Source organism: Rhinolophus ferrumequinum, chromosome 9 (assembly GCF_004115265.2).
Source record: "Rhinolophus ferrumequinum isolate MPI-CBG mRhiFer1 chromosome 9, mRhiFer1_v1.p, whole genome shotgun sequence".
NCBI lineage: Eukaryota > Metazoa > Chordata > Mammalia > Chiroptera > Rhinolophidae > Rhinolophus > Rhinolophus ferrumequinum.
Window position 1 is genome coordinate 5,473,189 of NC_046292.1, and position 24,688 is coordinate 5,497,876.

The window sequence follows — 24,688 nt, forward strand, 5'->3', positions numbered from 1 at the left end:
TACAGTACCCCCCCGACCCCTGCCACAGAGATGTCAAAGTGTAAGCCCATAGGCCAGGCAGAGAGTGAGAGCAGTCTGTCCACTGCTCTCCTGAAGGAGCAGAGTGGCAGAGTAACATGGCAGATGTGTCCCAACCGTGGGCCTCCATTAACGAAGGGGTAAGGTGAAGAAAGAGAATACCGATGCCGAGCAGAACAACATCTGTATTACATCCAAACATCTGTATTGCACAGGCCTGCCTGTTCATCAATGGCTCTTACTGACCAACCACTAGACGAGGACCTATCGTGTTTCATCCATACAGTCCTGTTTGTTATGGGTTCCCATCACCCCATACCTGAAACACATTTCCTGCTGGAGGTATACTGTTGACACTGCTTTGAAAAGTATATCATCATTTGGTTTTTGGTTTAAATATTTAACACATTAATTAAAGCGAGACCTAAGAAAAGCACCACTTTCTCATCATAAATGGCACCAGAACCACTGTCTGGGAGGAGCCGTGCCAGCCAGCCATGGTGGGCATCTCCAAGCTTTCGAGGATGTTGCTCCTGATTTCCGACTCTATGTTGCACGTACACTTTAAGCTCATGAGCTTCTGCCAGGAGAACTACAGTAGTTACACTCGGATTTTCAACTGCGCAGGAGGGTGGCGCCCCTAACCCGTGCGTTGTTCAAGGGTCAACTCTAGTTAACAGTTTCATTAAACTAGTTACAGTTTTAAAAAAGCAAATAGGATGACCATTTAAAATACTAACCACATTTTTTCTGAGGATTCTCATCTCGTCAGCTCTGACTTCTCCCCTCGCTCAGACTGGCTCTCTCTATTCCATAGTGTGACATCTTCCATAGTCTCAGGACATCGCCACCTCATCAACACGGCCACTGACGGGCCCGAGACCACCTCCTCCTCAGGCTCCTCAACACACTCCAAGGGAGGTGTCACTAGGCCTATTCTACAGGTAAAGACACAGCTTTAGGCAAATAAATTCCCTGCCCCAATCTACAGCTAGCTAATCAGGAAGGGTGAAGAAGCAAATGAGATTTCAAAATAGGACTAATTACTTGAAAACTAGCTGCAGAAAACATTATTTTGTATCTACTCGTATCAGAGGAATTAAAGGGTATAGTATTTCTTTTTTAAAAAAAACCTCAACGGGAAATTTTACATATACACATAAAAATACTTGCTCTTTGAAGCAAAAGCATGTGTCAGAGACTGTCTGCTGTACATCCACGTTAAAAATTTTCCACAAAACAACTTGGCTTAGAGCACATGGCTCTGCCACTAAACTCATCCCTTGTACAGTAACTGGCCCCCTCAGGGCTTCCACGTGCCGCTTGTAAGATGGGCATTCAGGCCTTCCACCGTCTATAAAGCCTCCACAGTGATTTCTTCAGTTCTCCACCACTAGGAGCTGCAGTGAGGGAGCTGGCCTCTTTCCTACATGGAGACAAGAGGTGGCTAAACTCTTTCCAGTAGGAGACCCTATGAACGCATGATATGTTTTGTCAACTGTCTTATCTGGGAATTCAGATTAGTCAAAGATACCTTTAATGTTAAATAAATCATAGTTTTAGCAAAAAAAGACCTGTTTCCCTGCCTCACCCCAAAAGATTTGATGATACTTAAAACAGCAGCCCAAATCCAAGGCTGTCCATTTCTAAACCAAGTCCTATCTAGGGTCAAACACCGTAGCTGTTTAGCTGTCATGGAGGAGTAATACCAAAGCGTTCTCCTTCCTGCTTCCTTTCCTTTCTAATCTTCCAAAGGCCAAAGAGTATGAGAACTAAGGAAGGTAGGTCTGGTATGATGCTGCCCTGATTCTTCTACCTTCCTTAGCTCACGACTGTCGTGCTAATGGACAGCTCCTGGTTTCAATCAGTGTTTTACCCACCCTTTGCCTCTGTAAGATTAGCTATAGAACCACAGAGGCTTTTAGGCCCTGTAAGATTAGCTATCACACAAAGGGTGACTGAAGTGCCAGGTCCTAAGGTATTTGAGTTTGAGGCCAGCAAGAAGAGTCCAGCAGTCCTACACCAGCTGACTCCTGCTGATGTGCCCCAGAAATGCCTACGAAAGCCAGGCAACTGTCAACAATCACTCCCTGCCACATCTGTAAAAGCAGAATCAGAGAATGTCAGAATTGGAAGGAAAATGTTAGAGCATCTTAGCTGGTCAAAACTCTTACTTTACAGACAAAGATCCTACATTATTTAAAACAAAATTAACACAGACACACACAAAAGCTTTCTATTTGTGACATTATGTTTCCATCCCTTCCCACATGCTGCTCTTATCACAGTGTGAAGTCACTTCTTTACTGAGAGAAAGATCTCTGTTCCCTGCCCTTGAGCTTGGGTGGACATTTGTAACTGTCTCGACCAACAGGACAGAAGTGACACTGGGGCACAAAAAGCCACACGGCTTGTGCGTGGCTGGCCCTCTCCAGACACGGAGCCCTGAGCACCACGGTGAGAAGTATGGCTACCCTAAGCCACCGTGCCGGGAAGGGCACACAGGATGGAGATGCCTCAGAGGCGCCAGCTGTTTCAGCCCCCAGATGTTTGAGTCTTCCTAGCTCAGACTCATGAGTGAAGGAGCCTTCAAGATGACTCCAACCCCATCTACCATCTGACTGCAACCTCATGAAAGGACTGCCCCAAGTCACAGCTGCACAGCTGAGCCATTTCTAAATTCTCATCCCACAGAAAGTGAGAGAGAGAAATAATAAATGATCATCGTTGTTTTAAGTTGAGGTCATTTTTATTGTTGGGGGTAATTCGTTATGTAGCTGTAGGAAACAGTATGCATTCATTACAAAAACCATAAAAACTATCACTACCGATGTGAGTCAACTACTAACTGAGTGAATAACCTGCCAGTTAGACTCCTCAACCTGCATGTCCTATCACTCTATAACCTTACCCTGCTTTAACACAGAGGTCTTACTACCATAGGGCACGACGTGATAGGATATGATATAAATACATGAGGAAATTTTCCCCCTACTATAACAGCACCTGAAACAGCACTTGATACATATAACAGGTGATCAACAATCACTGGTTGAATGAATGAATGAATGAATGAATGAATCTGGAGGTGAGCTAGCTTGGTCTTCCCAAAACACTCCATGATTTCCCAGCCATTTGCCCTCCAGCTTGACTCAACGTCTCTTGATATGTGTTGACTGTTGTTAAGTTTCTGACCCTCTAAGTACTACTTACAAAATTATTTAACACCAGCTTTTCTGTCCATTCAAACATACAAATCCCAGTAGAAAAACCACTGCCATCCCACCATCCCACTCCACGATGCCAGCTCAGCACCCGGAGTGAAGCCAATGATTAACTTTTCCAACATACCTGTGTGCTAAACCCTCCCAGGTGGTCTCAAATGTCAAATAAAATTACTCCATTTTTCATTCAATGACCACATGCCCAATAGGAAAATGACCTCATGTTGGATGGTTTACATAGCAACTGGGCCCCCTAGCAAAGGCCACTGAGTCATCCTATATATCTCTGTCTATATGCCCCTAAGTCTAGACAATTACGTTCAGCACGCTGTCGTCCTTTCACTGTGGCCTACCTAACAAAGCATTGCCATGGGGTAAATATCAGCACGGTTCAACGCATGTCAAGTCAAATGAGAACAGGCTAGTTAAGCGGCAGCATTAACAGATGCAGAAATACCGCCAGCTAAATGTGTCTTGCCAATTGTGGCTGCCCAGCTACACCCTAATTAAAAATAACCCAACACTAATAACAGAACCCAAACGGGCATTAGCGACTCCTCCTTTCCCTGAGATACCACCACAGAGGCTTCCCATAAATGTCCTTGTGAAGTGGCTCAGAAACAAGTCCTTAAAAAGTTCACTTTTTTGACAAAGTAGATCTCAGCACAGAAGGAAAGAGGAGTAAACTGAAAAAAGAAACGTGGCTTGTCTATAAATTACAAGGGACCAAAAAAGTAGAAATCTTTAGTGAAGAAGCCTTTTGCAAAAAATTAGAATTAAGAGTCTAGATCAGTGGCTGCCCTATAGAAATTGAATGGGAGCCACAAATGGGAGCCAAATATGGAATTTTAATTTTCCAGTAGCCATTTTTTTTTAAAAAAAGATAAAACTGATTTTAATAACAGGCGCCGCTAATGCTCATTTTAACTCGATATATCTAAAATATTATCAATTTAACATGTGCTCAATATAAAAACTATTAATGAAATAGTTTACATTCTTTTATTCCTACTTGGTCTGTGAAATTCAGTGTGTGTGTTTTACCCTTTTCAGCACATCTCAAGTTGGGCTAGCATACTTCAGTGCTCACGCAGCATAGGTCTAGAATGACCCTTACTTCTTTTTTATAAAGCATTAAAACACCCAAAGCACTAAAAGTTTTCTACTAGGGAGATAAAATAAATCCACTGCTAGAATTATGGACAATGATACCATATAGTCCTAAATGAAACAAAATCGCCTAAAGGCCTGTTATCGCAAATGAAGTGAAACCTGTCTCCCAAAAGAACTCAGCCCGATCCAGAAGTTGTTATGATGTGCCCCACTTCCCCGTGGGGAAACTGAGGCCCTGACCAGCACCAGGCGCTCACTTCAGCTCCTGCCATACAAGGGTCTCCTGGACTTTGTTTCTCCTTCACCACAACATGACAAGAGCCAGGGCTCCTCATTTAACTTTTCACGTTAAAGGATCTCCAAACAGAAAGGGAAATCAATTCTCCCTTTAGGAAATGTAGCGGGGGAGGGAGGGTATTTCAATTACACAAGGCAAAGCTCGGTCAAAAGGCAGATCCCTGTCCAACCGGTGGTCATTGTTTTCTTTCTATGACAGGCACCCGGTCTGGACTCATGCTGTCCCCACGGAGGCCGCTACCACAAGAGGGTCTCTCCAGGGAGAGTCCCCACATCAGGCGCTGGTAATGGGCCCCACCGCAAGGCTGCGAGGCTGGCTTTTGTTTGGAACAATAGCGCTCCCATGATACCTCACTCTTGCTGGAAATATTGGTATTAAGGGAGAATGAACACAGCTGTGTGTAAATTACACACGCAAACAGATTAGATCTGTATATTTATAAGGAATACAAACATACTAATAGCGCATTTACATACGCAGTTGGATACACTGGGCTGCATGCGGAGTGGAGTTTGAGTTCCCAAGTATTTCCTTAAAATTTTATAAAATTAAATGCTTAAAAAATGCTTAGCCTGCTAAGTCAGGCTGGGATTCTTATGCCCCCCTCCCCCAAATAAATTTCTCTTTGTCCTCACTTGCCATGTTGGAGACATTATTTGAGATTCTATGAAGGGGAAACCTCAAAAAGGGCTTTAAAACTCCCTCTTATAGTAAAAATAAATCAATACCGGATAATTTTCACAGTTCACCCGGGGGATAGGGGCCAAAGAAGCCGTGTAGGCAGAAGGAGAAAGTGGTAAGAATCTGCAAGTTCAGAATTCACTTGTGGTCGGATGACAGCTCTCTTCTCCACACACGAATGCAGGCCCACGTGAAGAGAAGACCTACTGAAGCGCCTGTTGGCGGCACAGAAGGCAGGGCCGTGGGTTTGTCAGCGTTTTCTGCTCACTGCGTTCAGCCCAGAACGTAAGCAGGCGCCAGGAAAGGGGCTGGGGTTCTGTCCCTGATCCTATCAAGGCTTCACAGATGACCCCAGGCAAGCCATTAACATTCCCTGGGCTGTTCCTCGGGGAGGTGGCATCCCAAGTGTCCTAATTTACCAGACGAAAGCACTAACTTAAATGTCGAGTGTTCCAGTAAAATCAAAGAAAAAGAGTAATAACCCACGTAGAAATATTAACCTGTACATATGTGGTTAGACACATAGTAACAAGCTCACTACAGGCCTTTATTTAAGTTCTTTAAAATTTTTACAACAAAACCCTCCAACTGATATTCTTTGTCTTTTCTTTTCTTGATGTGGTTTGTATAAACTCCTCGTTTAAAAAAGAAAAAAAAAAGGTCCATTTCTGAGGCTTGGGTTTACCGTGCTTACAGCTCCACCAATAAATCATCTCCCAATCTGGGCTTGGAAAAGCACTGGCCACGGTTTGATTGCTCCAGCCCTAGGTTGCCAGGCAACCAACACAAGGGGGAAGTGTGAGAACCGCTGACAGATAGCCAAGTGGCTGAAACAACAGACTTCTCTCTGTCAAAAATGTGTTGCAGAGAGCCACTTCCCCACCTCTGCTCTCTGCTGAACACTACACGATTGTAAAATCAAAATCAAAAGGCCACTGTAATAAAAACACTTCCTGCTCAATTACTAATTGTCAAAAAGCTGTGGGGAGGCCCAGATCACAGTGTATGGCAACAGAAATGCGATACTGTAAATGAGATAAAGTCAGCAGCATGCGAGAAACCTGATCCACATGTAGCTCCGTTTCTTCAAGTCAGGGGACCTGGAACGTGAGCAAATCACCTGCCTAAGGAAGTACCTGGAGGAAAACAATGACTGTTGAATTGTTCAAGAAACAAACCCAAGAACAACTAAGAAGCCACAGGTCTACCTGACTTAATAATAAAACCAGGAACATTCTCAATTGCTGTGAAACAATCTGGAATAATGAATGTTTTCTTTCTCTAGAAGGATTTCCTGGGGTAGAGTAGGGGCAAAGGTCATTGACCCTGGGGAACCCTGCCCCTGGCAGAGGGGCGGGTGGGTGGGATTCCCACTGCCCCACAGAAAACTGGATCACAGGAGACACTGATATCCTTCTGATAATGCTGCTAACGCCTGGTCTGAGGCCTGACGGTCTACTGCACATGTTAAACACCTATGTGGCTTGCACTGGGCCGTGGGTGGTACCACGGTCTGCCGAGCGCCAACGCTCTGCAGCGGCCTTCCACGCAACCCCTTTACTGACATTGTCACTCAGGACTCTCTGGAAACCGTCTGTGGTTATGTGGAAGAGGCCAGCACTCAAAACACAGTTGTTCATCTTTTTTGACCCTTTGTGGCAGTCTGGTAAAGCCTAACCTTTTCTAGAAACAGTTTCTAAATGCCTAAAATAAAATACACGGGTTAAAAAGGAAACCAGTTGTACTGAAATCCAGTTATCAAAACATTTAAAAAGGGAAATATATGTACCTTATTAACATACTAAATAACAAGATCTCCCAGAGGGATTTTTTGGTGGGGGGAGGGAGGTGAGGGCTCATTTTGTCTTGTAGTAAGAGCTGAGATTATAAACTGGAGGGCAAGGACAGTAATTTACCCATCATTTAAATCTCCAAAGCAACTCATGGCCCAAAGCTGACCGACTGAGTCTGGAAAGCGTCTGCTCTGCTAGGCTCCCAGGCTGGCCCTCTCCACACAGCCAGTCCCGACCCTTCAGGGACCCGACTTTGCCTGCGTTTTCCCAGCGCCCAGAGGCAGGCCTGGCAAGCAAGATTTACAGGTCTGTTGTGTGCAAACTGGGGTACGCACACAAAAGACCTTCCTAAGGGTACATGGACTCCAACAGTGTTAAGGGAACTCACTCCCAAAGCCTCAGCTTTCGTGTGTTCTTCCCTAAATTTCATCCGCCTGAGGATGCGCTCTTGTGCAGATGGGACAGTTCCCCTTCTTCCTCCACCTTCCTTTTAGCAACCGCCCTCCTGTCACTGTACGGCCCTCCTGTCACTGCACGGCCCTCCTGTCACTGCACGGCCCTCCTGTCACTGCACAGACAAAGGCATCCTTCTCTCTCACCTGGAATGCAAGGAGACAGCCCTGCCTGATGTGCAAACCCCAAGGCACCAAACAAAGGGTCAATTCAAAACACTGGTGTGGTCGCTGACAGTGGCCAACTCCAAGTCAGGTGCTGTCCCAGTCTCTGCTTTCAGCAGAACTGGAGGAGGATGAGTGGACATGGCTCTGACAGACTGTTGAAAATATGTCCGATGATAAATCATTAGTTTTGGGCATATGGAAGAAATTCAAATAGTTAGGTAACACTGAAATATTCCCATCTACTTGTTCAGATGTAAGCAAGGTTTCTGAGTGCTTATATATACAAGTAAATGAACAGGAATAAAACTGATACAGAGCATGGGCTCATTAGAACAATAATATTCATCTAAGAATATTCATCTAATGTGTTTAAAAACTGAATCCATCTTACTTCCAATAAGTATTAAAAAGTAATATTTTATCAATATTTATAATATCTTGTTTCAATCAACAGCGCACTAATAATTTTATAACATAATCATTGGAGAGACCTTTTAACACTTAGATCTTTATTTCTAAAGGAAATCACAATACGTACACATATTGTGATACATACTTTTGTTGCAGGGAGTATGAAAGAGCGATCTAACAATAGATTCAAACACAAAATGCTTTACATTAGGAATAAAGTCTATGGGGAAGTAGACTGACAAGTTACTAGTTATATAAGTTAAAGGGGGAAAGATAAAGTGTACAAGCTGCTGAAAAGGAGCTCATTCATGTATTTTTAAAGTAGTGATAATCAGTACAAATCACGATGGTATTCAAAATCCACTGGATATATTTAGGAGTGACTGGACAATTTTACTTTCAAATGGCAATATTTATAATATATTAGAAGTTACATCCTTATGATGAAAAAAGTATATATGAATTTAAACTTTGGAGGGAATATATGGCCTATTAAGCAAATTCTTTTAGGGGCTTCATGGAGGGAAAAATTAATTTTGTATCTAAAAGGAAGCTACAGGAATTCCTGGGAGCGCCAAAGGTTGCTTCCACATCCCAGCTAGATGAATCAGACCTATCAGAATCAAACTAGCGTTACTAAAAACACTCTCTAAAACCAAGACAGATCACACCACTAAAGACCTCCTGTGTAACGGCTGTTCCACCCAGGTCAAGAGCACTCTTTATTTGAATTTCAAAACTGGTTATGGCTCCTCTCTGTCCGAGAAGAGCAAAGAGCTCAGACTCTTCAATGCGCCAATTCAAGTGCTCCGCAATCTCCACGGATCAGCTCCTACCACACCAAGGGTCTGGATTAGAAGGTTTGTTAAAATGAATCCTGAGGTTTCCTTTCAGCTCCTGGGGAGACAGTGCTGTGTTCAACAATGTCTGCGATGAGTGCAAGGAGGAGGAAGGTGGTGGCCCCTGGGCTGCACATCTGCCACTGCTGTCCCCTGGACACGACCCGCACTCTCCTACCTCCGTGTCTCCTTCCACGGACTCTGCCTGGGGACCCTGTACCGCCGTGGAGCTGTTCTGGGGCTGGACTACCTTCACTCACCACGGTGTGACCCTGAACAAGGTTCCTTCCAACAGTATCTCATGTCCAGGTTTTGTCATTCCTCTATGCTTCCATCTTTCTGTCTACTCCCACCACAGAGTTTCCCACATTCAACCCAGCACGAGGTCTGGGCACCTAAGTCCATCACTGCCATTACAATCTCTCCCTGAGGTGGGTTGGCCCTGTCTGGGGCCACCTGGAAGAGTCCCTTACACATACAAATCATGTTTCTTCCATGACAATTCCTATTGCCAGTATCAGAGCCTTTGAGGGCCTCATTATTTAATTAATACTTTTTTTGGTGTTGTTTTTAATTAATACTCTTGTTTCTTACAGAGAATCAATGACTTGCCCAAGGTACAGCAACTGATCTGAGGCACAGACGCAACCATGTTTGTTTCCTACCACCAAACATGAATCACATTACTAGTGGGTGGTTTTCTACAGACAGATGAAGAGTAATCCAAGAAAAGCAGGCGCAGAGAGAGAAGGTAGAGAGAGAAAAAATAGGAGGAGAAACTGGAACTTCTTGTTTTTGAGCAAATCATGAACCAAAATCTAAGGACACAACAGTAGCAACCAGTCAGAGGAAAGCCTGCGCACGAGCAGTGGGTTTCTTTCCCCTGCTGAGTTTCAGAACGTCCCTGAGCCTGTAGCTCAGCCTTCACAGCCTGTTTCCAGGCTGGCAGAAGGGCCAGGCTGCTCTGACTGCCGGCAGGCAGGACTGGGGGGCTAACAGTGGAAAGCGATTCTTGTGGCCTCACAAAGGATGAAAGAAATGTTCCTTATAACGAGGAAATGAATCATCTACCCATCAAGCTCCTTCATGTCTTTCTTTTTTGTTGCTTCAGGCTCTTAGGCCTGCTTGATAAAACATTATACTGAGGGAGCATCGAAGAAAACGAAACGATGGATGGTGACATCGAAAGGGAACTCCACAGGCTAGACAGAGCCCACTTTGGGTTCAGCCACAACGCCCCGTCCTCTCTCTCCTGGCCCTAAGAGAACACTCACCCAAAACTACCGTAAGATTATCAGCAAAGGTCTTAACAAGAACCAGACAGACCCTCCTCTTCTCATCTTCTCTCCAATCTGCAACTCATGGAAGAGGTGTATAGAATCTTTCTGGCATTTAAACACCCTCTGTTATTGTGTCCCCCACAGTGGCAAATGCATATCCATGCATGACAAACGCATTGGTTTTCACCACCCTGACAGCCACACGATTTTACCTCCACAGCAAAGCCCAGCTCCCCTTTCAGCCCAATTCAGTCTGTTCTGAGCTCTCAAAAGCTGCTGAATATGGGAGGCACTGAGCTCGTCCTGGCAAGGGCTACTTTATAGGCAACTGAGACAGGACCCCAGAGACCACCAGGTGGGGGGTAAGTCATTTGAATTTAAAAACAAACAAACTAGTAGATATCATGCTTGATTAACTGACTTGAATTACCAGAGGCATCACTTGCCCAGACTTCCTCAGAGGAACTGAAGCTGGGAACAGGGCGGCAGCTCCCGAGCTCTGCACCCCCTACCCGACCCAGAGTCTTTGACTGGAACTGATCCACCTTCCTCTTAGCATCTCCCCGAATTACCTTAGTGATGTGCATTTGTCTGTCTGTGCCCCATTAGAACGCACGCGCCATGAGAACAGGACGTCCCGAGCTCAGTGTCCAGCACCCAGTTACACAGCCAACTGTTGACTGGCTCAGGGAACAGCACAACGTAATCTGGGGGCAGCACTATAATCTGCAATCTTAAATTCTAAATACTCTTCCATTCATAAAATCCTGCCTCCTCACCACTCGCCTCCATCTTCAGTCTCTACACAGTCATTCAGTCCAGCACTTCATGAGCCCCTGAGGAGTGAGGCGTTGTCAGATCGGGGGCCCTGAAGAAGCACGTCACCTCACAGAGCAGCGCATGGGGGCCAGCTCTCAGCCTCCTTCAGTCCAGACAGCACACACTTCCTGCCCACCCCTCCCGTTCCTCTCACCCCCACCCCAACTTCTGACTAGGACGCCTCACCCTCCTGAGTCTCTTCTCACTCGGCACTATTACCCCCTGGCAACCTTGTCAGAGGCTCTGCTACTTACTCACTACTAGCTCGGAGACCCTGAGCAAGCTAATTAACCTCTTCCAGCCCAGTTTCCTCAACTGTGAACTTTCTCTATAAACCAGAAAGCTTTCCTATCTTTAAAACCCTCATTTCTAACTGCTGCATCTACCTGCATCTTGTATAATCGCTTCAAATCCAACATCAACTCTTCCATTCTGCCCTAAAGCATGTACTTCTCCTGGTTTCACAGTTTTATTCATGGTGCCACCAGACTCCTCCCTGTACGGAAACAGAGTCAGAACGGCATCTCCCGCTTTCCTTCCTCCCCACCTCCAGCGAGGCTTCTCTGGAGACGCTGGGCTCTGGAACCCGGGAGGTGGGTTCGAAACGGGGCTCTACGAATTGCTCTGTGACCTTGCGAAAGTGCTCTCTCCTGTCTAGGACCCGGCTTCTTCATCTATAAAATATCAATAAATAAGTCAGCTCACATCCAGTACTTAGAACAGCAGCTGGCACATAGTACAGGTCTTTCCTCTTGTGTCTCACTAGCTGCACCTCAGCTCTCCTCAGCCCTGGCTGTACAGCAGAACTCCCACGCCCCGGTCATACCCCAGATGAGTTAGATCAGAGTCTTCGGGTTCGGACCAGGTCTCTGCCGTGTGTGCGTGTCTGTGCACGCGCATGTGTGAGTGTGTGTGTAAGTTCCCCATGTGATCCAGTGTGCAACGAAGGTTGGAAACCACAGCTTATGACTTAGAGCTTCCCACATCTCACCGGAAGCACAGTCCTCAGCCAGGCCCATGGGCCTCAGGACGCCTGGGTCCTGCCCACAGACGCAGACCTAACAGGTCGGACGTGCAGGCTGGGCACTGGGACAGTTTCAAGCTCTCCAGGTGATTCTAATGTGCAGCCAGGCCTCAGAACCACTGACTCCCTTCTCTACACACTTCAATTCGTCCCGTTTCTGCCAGATTAATCTTCAATGATGGCCACAGTCATATCATTACCCGCCTTCAAACATATGTCATGATTCCCTATTTCCTATTAAATTAAACATAAACTTCTCCTTCCATGAAGACTGGGTGGCCTCGAATCAGCCATCTTACACACCCCTCCATCTACTTTCTTCAAACTGGCCAACCAGCTACCAAGCAGCCGCCCACATTCTTTGAGGCCTTTGTTCTTCCATTAACCTCTGTAAGTGCTGGCGGCTGAGATCCTATCCATCCTTCAAGGTTCCTCTCACATTACACCTCCTCCTCCTCCTCGGAGCACTTCTGGATCTCCCTGCCCCAGAGAGGAAAGCAGCATGTCCATCCCCGCGTCCCCTGTAGACCCGAGCACACTGTCAGTTGTAGAAGAGGCGCTCAGAAAGAGTTTTCAATCGTGTGGCTGCCATCTCCTCCCTAGGTTGCCTGTGGCGACAACATCCAACTGAACTGTTCATTTATACCCACTGCCAATTCAGCCAAGGATGCCACACTGCCAGGCAATTATCAAGGTTAGTGGTGACTCCTGCAGAGATCTTAGCAGTTAAAGAACAAATGCAGTCTATTTGCCCAAAGTCAGCAACCAGATCCCTTTCTTTTGTAATAAGGAAATCAATACTGTTTTTTAATTTTGTTTGTAAAAAACTAAGCTAAATACAAAAAAATGTCATTTGAACAACAGAAGACCAAACTAACAACAGAAGATTCAACTAGAGGAAGCTTTAGGACAGTGAGCAGTGGTTAGAGGGTTTCACAAGCACCCAGCAGAGCCCTGCACAGAGTGGATATGGAAATGCAGTGGAATTTAATCCAATATAAGGTGAAGAAAAGTCCATCCTCTCTTTTGCTCCCTGTATAATATTTTTTAAGGCAAATCTAAGGTTGGTTACCCAGAAACAGATCATGTTTGGTCTCGCACTCTTAGAATCCACCACCACCCCTGTTGTAAAGCTACTCATCCAAAGACTCCCCTACAAATATCCTTGTGACAATGGAATTCTCGAGTGCCGAAAATTATTTCCACCCAATGGAGGATCACGTGATGCAATGTTTACTGACTCCTCTAAATGTTGAGCACCGGAATGATCCATCTGCACATCTGCTTCAAAGCAAGATAATCTAAATGAACCCTTGGAATGTTTGATGGGGGTGAGAGTGGGGAGAGGAGGGAAAATGTGAGCTGGCTACGAAGTCAGAGAGTTCTCATGAGGGAGACAAATTACCAAGGGCACGATGTTTTGGGGTAAAAAACTTGGGAGGCTGACAAAAAAGTTGGGCTGTCCTAAGGGATGACCTGAAAATAATTTTCTAACTTTTGTTACTGTGAAAAGATTGGAGAATTTCATTTCCATGGACTGGACTGAGAGAGAGAATACGGAATTTTCACGATCTATCCCCCTCTTTAAACTGCTCTGGGAACTGGAACAGCTTTGCCCGATGAGACCCCCAAGTAGTGTCCTGCTGGGAACGCAAGTGGGACCACAGACCAAGGGCCCAATGCCTCCTACAAGCAAATCTACTTTACTTTTAAATTAATGTTAGATGGGTTTGGGGTCCAGGTCAACTGGTTCCCCAAATCTATGCTTAATCAGACCTTGTTAAATTCACTTTCTACAACTCCCCTTTCAAAATGGATAAGACAACCAAGCCTGCTTAGCTCTGCTACCCTCATTAATTAGAGACCCTAGATAGAAAAAGAAAATGACTAATTTAGGCTGAACGTGCCTGTTTGGAAAGCAGCTTATTAGCAAATGTGTGACACCCCCACAGGCTTCAGTGAGGGTGGCTCCCAGAAAAGGTGCGGAGCTGTTAAGAGGAGGAAAGGACTAGAAGTAACATAAAGCAGATCTACTGGTGATGGATCACCCTTGCCTCCCACTATGGGATGGCCTGTAATACGCGAAACATGCATCTCTGGAGTCTAAACGGTTTTGTTTTATTACTGCTGATGGGAAAGATTAGAAAAATAAATTTATAATAAAAACTTACAAAGCAGCTGCAAGGGGAAGCCAAGAACTCTTAGTACTGAAAGAACGTGTGAGTGTGTATGCACATATTTTCAAACTTCTTAAACAGAGATGATTCCATAAGCTTTAGATAAAAACATCTGCCCAATTTTTCACCTGAGAAGTTAAAGGGTAGGGGTGGGTAACAGATCAAGACAGGTGTGAGATCCAGATTTCCTGTCAAACACACCAGCCAGCCTTCGTCAAGTTCATCCTTTCCCCCTTTCTTCTCCTTTTCTTACCCTTTCTTAGACAAGAAAACTAAGACCCAAGGGGAGACCTGGCTTCCTTGAGGTTCCAAAGGTGGCTGCCAGTCTGGGGACTGTCACCCAGGCCTGGTGGCTCTCAGGTCAGCATTCTGTCCACAAACCATGAAGCCTCTTCCTGCTTATCCCCTCACCCCAACCCCACGCCACTCCAACAAAGAGAGACAGGCATGACTCGCCTTCTTTCCTTCCTCCAGTCTTCAAGCCCTACATTTCAGTAGTGTCCTCAGTGCCCTCAGGACACCGGGCAAGGCGACAAAGCCCCAGGTATCCAGCTTATTCCAGGGCATTCTTCTACTTTCAGAACACAGATCTTCCTAGCTTCCCAGGAGTCATCATTTCTGAACATTTAGTAAAATGATCCAGAATGACAGAGAAACGTTTAAAAAAAGAAAAAAAAAGAAGCAGACTCTAAACACAGACTTTATTAAATGTGGTGTCGGTACTTTTTTTTAGCCCTCAGGCAATACGCTGTAATTTCAGTCATTCTGCTCCATTCTCTTATTTTGTTTTTACTTGCAACTTACCTTTCCCCTCTTTATTACCGTGTTTCCCCGAAAATAAGACCTAACTGGACAATCAGTTCTAATGCATCGTTTGGAGCAAAAATTAATATAAGATCTGGTATTATATTATTTATACTGATATATTATGTTATATTATATTATATTATACCCAGTCTTATACTATAGTAAAATAAGACTGGGTCTTATATTCATTTTTGCTCCAAAAGACACATTTGAGCTGTCTGGCTAGGTCTTATTTTCTGGGAAACACGTTAGTTCCTTGGGATATTTATTTGCTAGTTCTTCTGTTTCCTATTCCTGGGACTAAATACATGGGATCTAGCCCTCTGAAAGGGAAAACATTCCAAAGTGACCAAGTAGAGGAAGCACACTAGACCTTTGGAAAGAACTTGAGAGCCAAGGTGTATAACTCACAGAACAGTCACAAAAGAGACGGCCCAAGACAGCCAGCAAGCAGGTCCTTCTATTTCTAAGACTGATGGGCTGCGTGGGAAGGTGGGTTAGTCCCAGAGTTCTCAGATTAACACTGGGCTATCTCCTGAGCTTTCTTCCTTCTCTCTCTCTCTGTCTCTCTCTCTCTCTCTCTCTCTCTCTCTCTCCATGACTCACTCTCTCATAGCAAAACACCTCAACCACACGTATCAGTAAGTATTAAGTGATGTGGCGAAGAATGAGCTTCTTTTTTTATTGGAATCTAGAAAATAAAAACCATAGACAACTGGAAGGGGTTGGCTGCTCCTTCCAAGGGATGTTACTGAGAAGGAAAGATGGGGACGTAAGTGTCCAGTCAGGACACGCACTGGCCCTGTGCGGGTCGGAGAAGCCCCGACTGCAGAACGGAGGAGCTCAGCCCAGCGCACTGACTCCACGGCAGTGATCTGAAGAGCTGGAGGAGAAAACAGGCCTCCTAAGCTTCTCTTCCATTTTCAACCCAGCAAACGATGTTTCCTGATGGCCAGCCCTGCTCCAGGTCCTGGGCTATGTGGTGGGGACACAAGAAGAATCAGACCGATCTCCCTCACTTCTTAGTCTAGTGTGGACGCACCCATGGGAACATGTCGTCACAACCCACAGGGGCAGAGCCCCCCACGCTTTACTACTTAGCTACCACACTGGGTGTCACTTAGTGAGCTGGTGTTCATCCACCACCCACTAGAATTTCAGCTCCAAGAGGACAGGAATTTCTGTTTTGTTCACTGCTGTATCACCAGCACATAAAATGGTGTCTGGCAGCATGTTGGTGCTCTACAAATATTTGTGGAACAAAAGAATATCAACCAATAACCTAAAATCAGAACTGAGTAAGTAACCTGCAGACAGCATGCAGGGGTCATCCTATGTCCCTGTTCACACAGGGTCGGCAATAATGGAGGACGGACAGGCTTGGTGTCTCTCTGCCAAGTCCCAGCACCAAACGCAAGAAATGCAGAACCAGAGGCAGACGGGGTCCTGAACGCCAGCTGGTTAACTGCGGAGACCGTCTTTCTCTTTATGACCACCAAATGCATTCAGCTTCCCACATCCCACTACTGTGTTTTATATTACGTGGGAAATGCACCGGAATTCACCCATGTAATTGTACTTTGGAAAACATGTCTTAAAGCAAGTGATGAAACAGTTGTAAGTATCACTTAGCATGAGGGTGTTGGGGAAGGACGAATAACAAAACACTACTAGGAAATATAAAAAAACAGGCTGGCACTCTAGTGAAGGTGCAACTAGGGGCTACCAAGGCCATCATTACTTCTACCTAAGAGAGATCTCAGGTTTAGGACATGCGTACACCAGGGGAGAAGATGACAGCTCAAAATGAGTTACTTCCTTTGGTTGCAGGGTTCCTATTCTTCTTTTTTTTTTTTTAAACCTCTTATTTCCTTTCCCCAACCCTGAATTCCAGTTACCAGGCTAATACAATAGGTTTTACCTGTGAAAATGTAAGGCTCCAGTGTCACTATACAGTGTTCCACGCATAGACATTAAAATTGACTCCAGCGCTGTTGCTAAGAAACTGCAGAAGGAAAGGGTTTTCCATCCTCTTCATTTATAAAATAACCACTTTGTCTATGGGAGAACAAATGCAATCTCTCAAGTCCCCTTGTGTCTTGTTTTCATTTTTTAAAAGAACAGAGAAAGATGATCGAGAGTGGCTGAAAGTGTATGCTAGCTCCATTTTTTCTTACACGCCCTTGAAAATAAGATGGAAAACATGGTTTCAATAACCTACTGCTCTAGTATTTATTAATCTTTCAAGCTGAAGATTCTCCCCAATGCTCCCCTCTTCAAGCAAAGATGAAAAATGCCCCCTAAAAATTACTCTTTGATTTTAAAAGATGAGTCTGAGCAGCAAGGAATAATTCAGGATACGCTTGTATCCGATGTGGGATTACTTCCCAGGTCTCTATTCGGTTCTGTGTTGTCCCGAGGCCTGAACATATATACGTGCAGAAATACGCACACGGATCCCCAAAGATCAACGCAATTTATTGTTGGCTTAAAAAAAAAACCACCACCTGAAATGAGGGCTAGGAGATAAGAAACTTAAAAATATATACATTGGTTAAAGAAAATGAGAAAAAGAAAAACAGGTACATTAGCTTTTTTGACCACAGTATAAAGAGGAAGCCTCGGAAAGCCATAAAGCCATGTACGTGAAAGGCAAGGTCATGGCTGAATTTGTAGATTTAACCCAGAGGCAACTTCTACTGATGTGAAATACTAAAATTTTTGAAATATCTTTCCCCTTCTAATGCTTGGCCTGCCTTATCTACTAAAGGATTTAAAAATACATTTCTCTTTACAACTTGTTACACAATAGAATCTTTCTGCAAACTGACAAAATTGATTGCTTCACACCAACTTTTCTGCACATATAATTGATTTTTAATTTGCTGTCTCATTTCCGAAAGGACTTGACAATAAACTCCACTCTATCCACACTGCTGACTTCTTTAAACAAGGGTATGATTGAAAAGCTGATCGGAGTCAATCGTAGCAAAAATAGTTCAATCTTAGGCAAATACTTGAAACATTAGGCAAATGTTATCTGAATGGACATTTTCCTTTTTTGTAACATTAAGGTCCATGCTTTCTACCACGGACCATCATTAGAATATATAACCTGAGTGATATTCTAATCACCAACTGCATTATGTGCAGTACACCAACACTTGTATTTGTCTAATTTTTCCTACTCTCCTATCTAAGAATTAAGTTGTTCATAGGAAACCAATTTAGTTTAAAATTCAAGGAAAGGTAATCAGTAGAGAGAAAAATCTACTTTGATTTAATTTAAAATGAGCAAGTACATATTCTACATTGCACTAAATACGGTTATGTCTATGTTTCAGGTTTCAAGTGAACTGTAAAATTTTTCAGACTGAGATTTCTTTAGACAGTGGGAATTTCAATGTTATGATTCAACTTACGTAAGTTTACAATTATATAAAACGATGTATGTACATGAACAAAGATCCAAAGAGAGCATGAAACTACGTAACTGGGAGACGGTAGTGAGGTTTCAACTCCCCTCCAATGTTTTTATAACGACATTCTGACAATAGGAATAATTCACATAAAATTTATAAAAGAGAATGAATGGATTCGTATTAGATTACCTCCAGGATTCTCCTGTCATCAACATTTTTTGAATGACTATATAAGACCCTCAACAACTCTGGAAATCTGACATTCCTAAAATAAATACCATACAATTAAGCCTTCCCCTATACTGCAGACATAACATTTAAAAACCAGCACCACGATTAGGGGCATCCTGAAACTCCTGTGACGATGTGAAGCCTGCGGGAGGCTTTCTTCCCTGTCACCGTCACTCTCTGCTTCACCTCCACAACCTCCTGCTCTCTCTCTATATAGGACCTTAACTCTGGTTTTGCGGTGAATACCATTTTCTACAGCTGCCACACAAACAGTAAATAAAATCCATTGTGTTTTCACCCCACCAAGCAGCTCTGTCTTCCAGCACATCCAGATGCCTGGCTTGAAAAGAGTGAACAATGAAAACAATGTTTTCTCGGGCAGACATCCCCAAAAAGGGCATAACAAAGGCGTCTGAAGATGCTGCTGAGGAAAGACACCACGCAAACAGCTGTGTGTACTCGGTGTGAGTAATTCCGTGACCAGCCACACGGGTTCATTGGATTACAAATACTCAGAAAATTAGTTTGCCAGGCCATGCCAATTTTGAAAGGAGAATTTTCATTTATATTTATGATAAACTGAGCTTTAAATTGGAGGACATTTTAAAATTTATGAATTTGAAAATCCGTGTACACGGCCAATTAAGGTTTATTGCCACCATGGATTCACTATCTTTGGGTAACATTTTCAGAGGTTATTTGTATCTAGGTTGTTCACCTCAACGTATTACATTAAAATTGGTATAAAATATTTAAAGGGAAGCATATTTCAAGATGAAAGTTACAGTTAACCAAGATGAAATGGAAACACTGCAGGAATGTCGTAAGCAACAAAACCCTTCCCTCTGCAACACCTGGCTTTTTGCTGAAAGCTAATTCAACATAAAAATAATTTCCAAAACAAAGACAGCCAAGTGGATGGGAAGCAAAGGGTGAAATGCACAGCTCGGTGGAGCACCCAGTCATACAACCTTGCAAGTCAGGCCAAACTCCACAAGGAAAATGCAGGCCCTGAATTTTAAAAAGAATTCAATTAGCATCCCCAGTATTTCCATAATCAACAGCTGAATGCTAATTAAGAGCCCAGCATCAAGCAGCAATGGAATCCCAGTGCAATACGCAACAGCACAGCAGCAGCAAATGCTACCCTCAGCCAGCATGTATAAGTAAACAGAATTAATAACCACTGGAGCATGGAAGGGAGACTTAATCCATTTCCATCAGGTGCAGTTCAGCCTGGGGGCCTTTGTGTTATATTTAAATGTGTTCATCATGTTTAATTAAAAACCTAATGATCTAGGGTTTCAGGTTTTCTAAAAAGTTCTGATCTGTATTTTCCTCTTCTTTGTAAGTTCCACTGATTTGGATGGCTTCCTGAAAAGGAACAATATTTTTAGCACAACATTGAGTGAAAATGGTTAACCATCAATCTAACCCTCAAAGTCAACAGCCAGCCAGCCATTCACGGGGCTCCATCCTGGCCCAAACCATGGTATTTAATACACATCTTGAACTGCCCTAGCACTTCTTCAAAAATGCTTCTGTGATCTGACCAGTTTATTTAGCCTGAAAGACGGCCATGAGCTAGCTACCAAGGTGTTTCTCAGTCACTCCGCTACAGAAGAGTTCATTTGTCACTATCTGGCCTAGGATTTGACAGAAATTGGCATAAATCTGGCTTAGCTCAACAAGATTTAAGGTATCTCAGTTCCAAAGCAACTTCAAAAAGAAGTACTATATCTACACACACACACACACACACACACACACACACACAGAGTCACAGGAATTACCAAGAGAAAGCGTGAAATGAAAGGCACCCCATTGTGTAATTTTGAGGCCTAAGATCTCAAGGATTAGTGATTATCTGAAAGATCTACAAAGAGGAGGTTGGTGATATTGTTATTATTATTAATAATCTGGGAACTTCTTCCAAAAGTGAAACTTTTAAGGTCAGCTTTGGATGCATATAGAAGTTTTTCTCTTTGATGCTGATGAGTAATTATTAACTAGTCCAAGTACTGAAATGCTGGATGGAGGGCAATCATAATTATAGTGAAGGCTCTTTAAAAGCAATTCTCTTGAACAGAGTCGTCAATATTCCTGAAGCCCCTCGGTGGTGGAGACATGACCCTGTACCACGTGATTCCCACCATTCGTAAGTTCTCACTCTTAATCACTTTACCAACCAGGAGGGCAATCAACTCAGCACTGAAGACTGTGAGGAGCAGAGCTTTGGTGATGACACAACTCGAGCACGAGGGGCAGAGGGTTTACGAGCTGATAAATGATGCGAATGCACCCACCCCCTTGGGGCGGGTGAGATCACCCCAAGCCTGGAGGACGGTGGGGCTTGGATGGGCGAGGCCATTCTGGGAACAGCAGACCTACGGAGCCAGCAGGTACACGGGTTGCCTGTTCGCAGCCCAGCCAGGGATTCGGGCTGCCAGGTGCTCCTCTGACCAACCCTCTTACAGGGTGTTCAATTCACATAAATGCAAAGGAGAACATCCACGCTGTTGTAGTTAGATCCGGCTGATAGACTGGAGGCAACAAAGTTTAAAAATAACTAGAACGTCCAAGTACAGAGAAAACAGGGGAAAAGGGGAGGAAGGCCCATGTACTTATTTCAGTGGGGACACGTTTGTTTTGTTTATTCTTGTGATTCCTGGGTGAGAAAATTTGGTAAATCAACCAGAAGGAGACCACACGACCACAGCAGGTGTTTTCTCACAACCAAAAGCACACTGGGGTCAAGAGTTGTGTTGGTTTATGTGCCTTGTTTCTACATGAAACTATTCCAAGGTTTGTTTTGGATACCTTCATCAGAAGATTCCTCCAGCCTGTCAATTATTCAATCACCCGCTCTCATTCATTTTGGACGATTTAGAAAGTGAAGCTGGACTTTGTATAAATGAGGGCACCGTGTGACCCGCAGGCCCTGTGGAACTAGATGGCGGCCCAAACATTTTCTCCAAGCTTCCACTGAGCCGCACAGCAGCTAAAGACCATGTCCTGTCCTCAGAGTGTACGGCACTTGGAAGTCCTTATTTTTTCTTCAAAACAAAGCCGGCCTTCCCAATGTGTGCAGCCCCCCTCCGTCCCACCAGCTACTCAGCCCTGGCCTGAGCAGCAGCAGTGGCGACTCGTCCACATTGTCCCCGGTGTAAGCAGTGCTCTAGCAAAAGAAGCCAACTTTCTTTTACACAGGAAGCGCTTGGAATTCAAAAATTCCAGAGGGAATGAAAGGTCAAGGGAGAAATGAAGGAGGAGCGGAGAGGGTCATGGCTACTGAGGCGCTGGGGAGGCAGGAGGGAAACGGGAGGGGCAGTGTGGGAGGAGGATGAAGGCAGGAGGAGCGGAGCGGAGGAGAGACAGAACGGAAATGGAGGAGGAAGGCCGAGAACTGGAGGAGAGCACGGCTGAGAACTGCTGCGGAGCAGGCGCCCTGACAAGGACCGGAAGGCTGACCACGTCCCACATTCGTTCCACCTTTCATCTCCTCACGGCTTTCTTCTACAAAGGCTTTCTGGAGAATTCAAAATTTGTATCAACCAAATCTCTCATCTCCTTCTCACATAAACAGGTCTACAGTGAAACACAACATCAACGTGACTTTTCAAAGCAAGTGAGTTTAGCATTTTTACTTTGGCCAATGTCTGAACAATGACAAATGTCTTAGGTTTCCATCTCTTTACTAATCATGTCAAGTTCTTAAGTTTTTAATTTCAAAACAGTAACACCAACTTCATCAGAAGTCTGAGGGACTATTGCAAAGGCGCTCCCTTGCTGAGCCTTCAGGGGCCACGTCGGTCCACCCCTGCTGTCTCCCCGGCTTCCCCTTCCTCTCAACTCCTGCCCACCCTCACCTATCGCCACCCGTGAACACAGTCTCTCACTCCGCCTTCAGTAGCCATCCATTTCTCCCCACTGCAGCCACGCTCCTCAGTCTCCCGTCTGCGCCTGGACTCGCACAACAGCCCCCGAGGCCCCCTCTGCACTCAGCAGGGCACCCACTCGCAGGAGGAGTCGCCCCTCTGCTCAGAATCTGCAGCATGAACAGCAAGATGCTGTCCACGGGTCCACAGGCTGCACCTGCCCTGCCCCTGCAGGACCCCCTGCGCCCACCTCCAGACAGTACAATACATCCCTGTCTATTTCTCGAACATGCCGGGCATGCTTTCTTCCACATCAGGGCCCAGAATTGTCTGCCCCCTGATGTCCCAAAGGCTCATCTCCTTATTTCACTGAGGTCTTTGCTCAAATGGCACTTACTAGGCCTTTCCTGAGTCCCCTTACAAAAGACAGACAGCCCCCCTACCCAGTTCACCGCCACCCTCAACCTACTCTGTCTTCCTCAGCACATGCACCACCATTTGACACATACTCATTTACAGGTCTCCCTCTTAAAACACAAGCCTTATGAGGAGAGACCCTGGGTTCCTTCTGATATGGCTCCTGACACACAATAAGCATGCAATAAATATTACTGGAAAAACAACCGAAAGAGTGGGATCACACCACCACATAAAACTTGGCATATTTTGAAATACAGGTGAGGAACTTATGATCACTATGTGTTTCAGTGCCAGCCTTCACCTGAATTTCACTCAACCTGAAGGGCAATACCTTTCAAACGTCGTAAGATGGGGGTGCAGCTTCAGGAGATCTCTACTGAGACAGGTATCCATGGGGTGGTAAATCTGTATTTGTGGGTACATTTCTATCTCCCTGCCTTCTTTAAGGGGCCATAAAAACAGAATGAACATGTAAGAGCTACTGTATTTATTTAATCAAGTCTATGCTTCTGGCTCTTGACTAACGTCCTACAGCAAGTTAGGGATCCCGCCAGCCCTCAAGACAAAAAAAAAGCCACCAGCCCTACTCTAGGTTATGTATCAACGGGTTTTAACAAGCTTGTGTCTTGAAACAGGGAGCTTACACCCAACCGAAACTAACTTTTTAAAAGAGCAACTTTCAGTTTCTTCCCTTTCCACAAAACCTGGAGAAATCTTTCCCACTATCTACAGGGCCCACGCTTACTCAAATCAAGCCTTTCTGTATAATCCTGAGGCTTAGAGGCTCTTTCCCTCGCCTGGTGGTCATGGCCCGTCTGTGCACATGACTGGGTCTTTGGAACAAGCACCTTTCCCCCGAAGCAGCAGGACGTCACCCACTGAGAAGCCAGCACCCAGTGACCCAGGCCCCAAGGCACACTTGCGAACATGCTTACCACTTCGTCCTCGGTCCAGCACTTTTCGATCAGCTTGGGCACAGGCTTCTTAACCAGGCGCTGCAGGGCTTTGCCGGCATCATAACTGCTTTCATGCAGCTAAAACAACAACAATTTCAGTTAGTTAATCGCACCAAATTTCAGAACCGGAAGCAAATCAATAAAAGGGAAGCCCCGCCTTTACTCTCTCTAACAGAGAATTGCTAAATGGGCATACAGACTCCCAATCATTTTAGTCAGCACGATTGATTTGTTCTTATCTCACCACCCTCTTGGTTCCAGCTGTTCTGGGAGAGGGAGACAGGTAAGGCAGAGAACATTTTGACAGTAACAGGAATAGAATTAAGAACAACAATAATACACACTTATTGAACAGCTGGCCTAGCACAGTGTCAAGCACATTCCATGCACTCATTATCCTTAATCCAATGACGAAGGTGCTCTCTCATTTAATCTTATGGGGCAGGAACTATTTATTATCACCCCCTTTTACAGATGAGGAAAGTAAGGCATTGAAATGTCCAGTAGAGGAGCTTACCACATGAAACCATTAGGCAGGCGACAGGGCCAGGACTCAAACCCAGCGTGACCCCGACTCGTCCCACTCTCCCCAAAGCAGCCTAACAACACACTAGATTATGTTCGTTTCCTTTAGGCATTTCCTAAGTCTTTCAACAGTAGTCATTTCACTAAAAAAT

General features: G+C 44.8%; 1 protein-coding gene across 3 annotated transcripts in view; it reads right to left on the reverse strand.

The window, feature by feature from the left end:
• RERE (arginine-glutamic acid dipeptide repeats) overlaps positions 1 to 24,688 on the reverse strand; it is a 384,373-nt gene that overhangs the window by 61,647 nt on the left and 298,038 nt on the right. For all 3 annotated transcript variants that reach the window (XM_033115937.1, XM_033115938.1, XM_033115939.1), the window contains one exon: positions 23,991 to 24,089. In XM_033115937.1, coding sequence (XP_032971828.1) covers positions 23,991 to 24,089 — 99 coding nt within the window. The remainder of the gene's footprint in view (positions 1 to 23,990; positions 24,090 to 24,688) is intronic.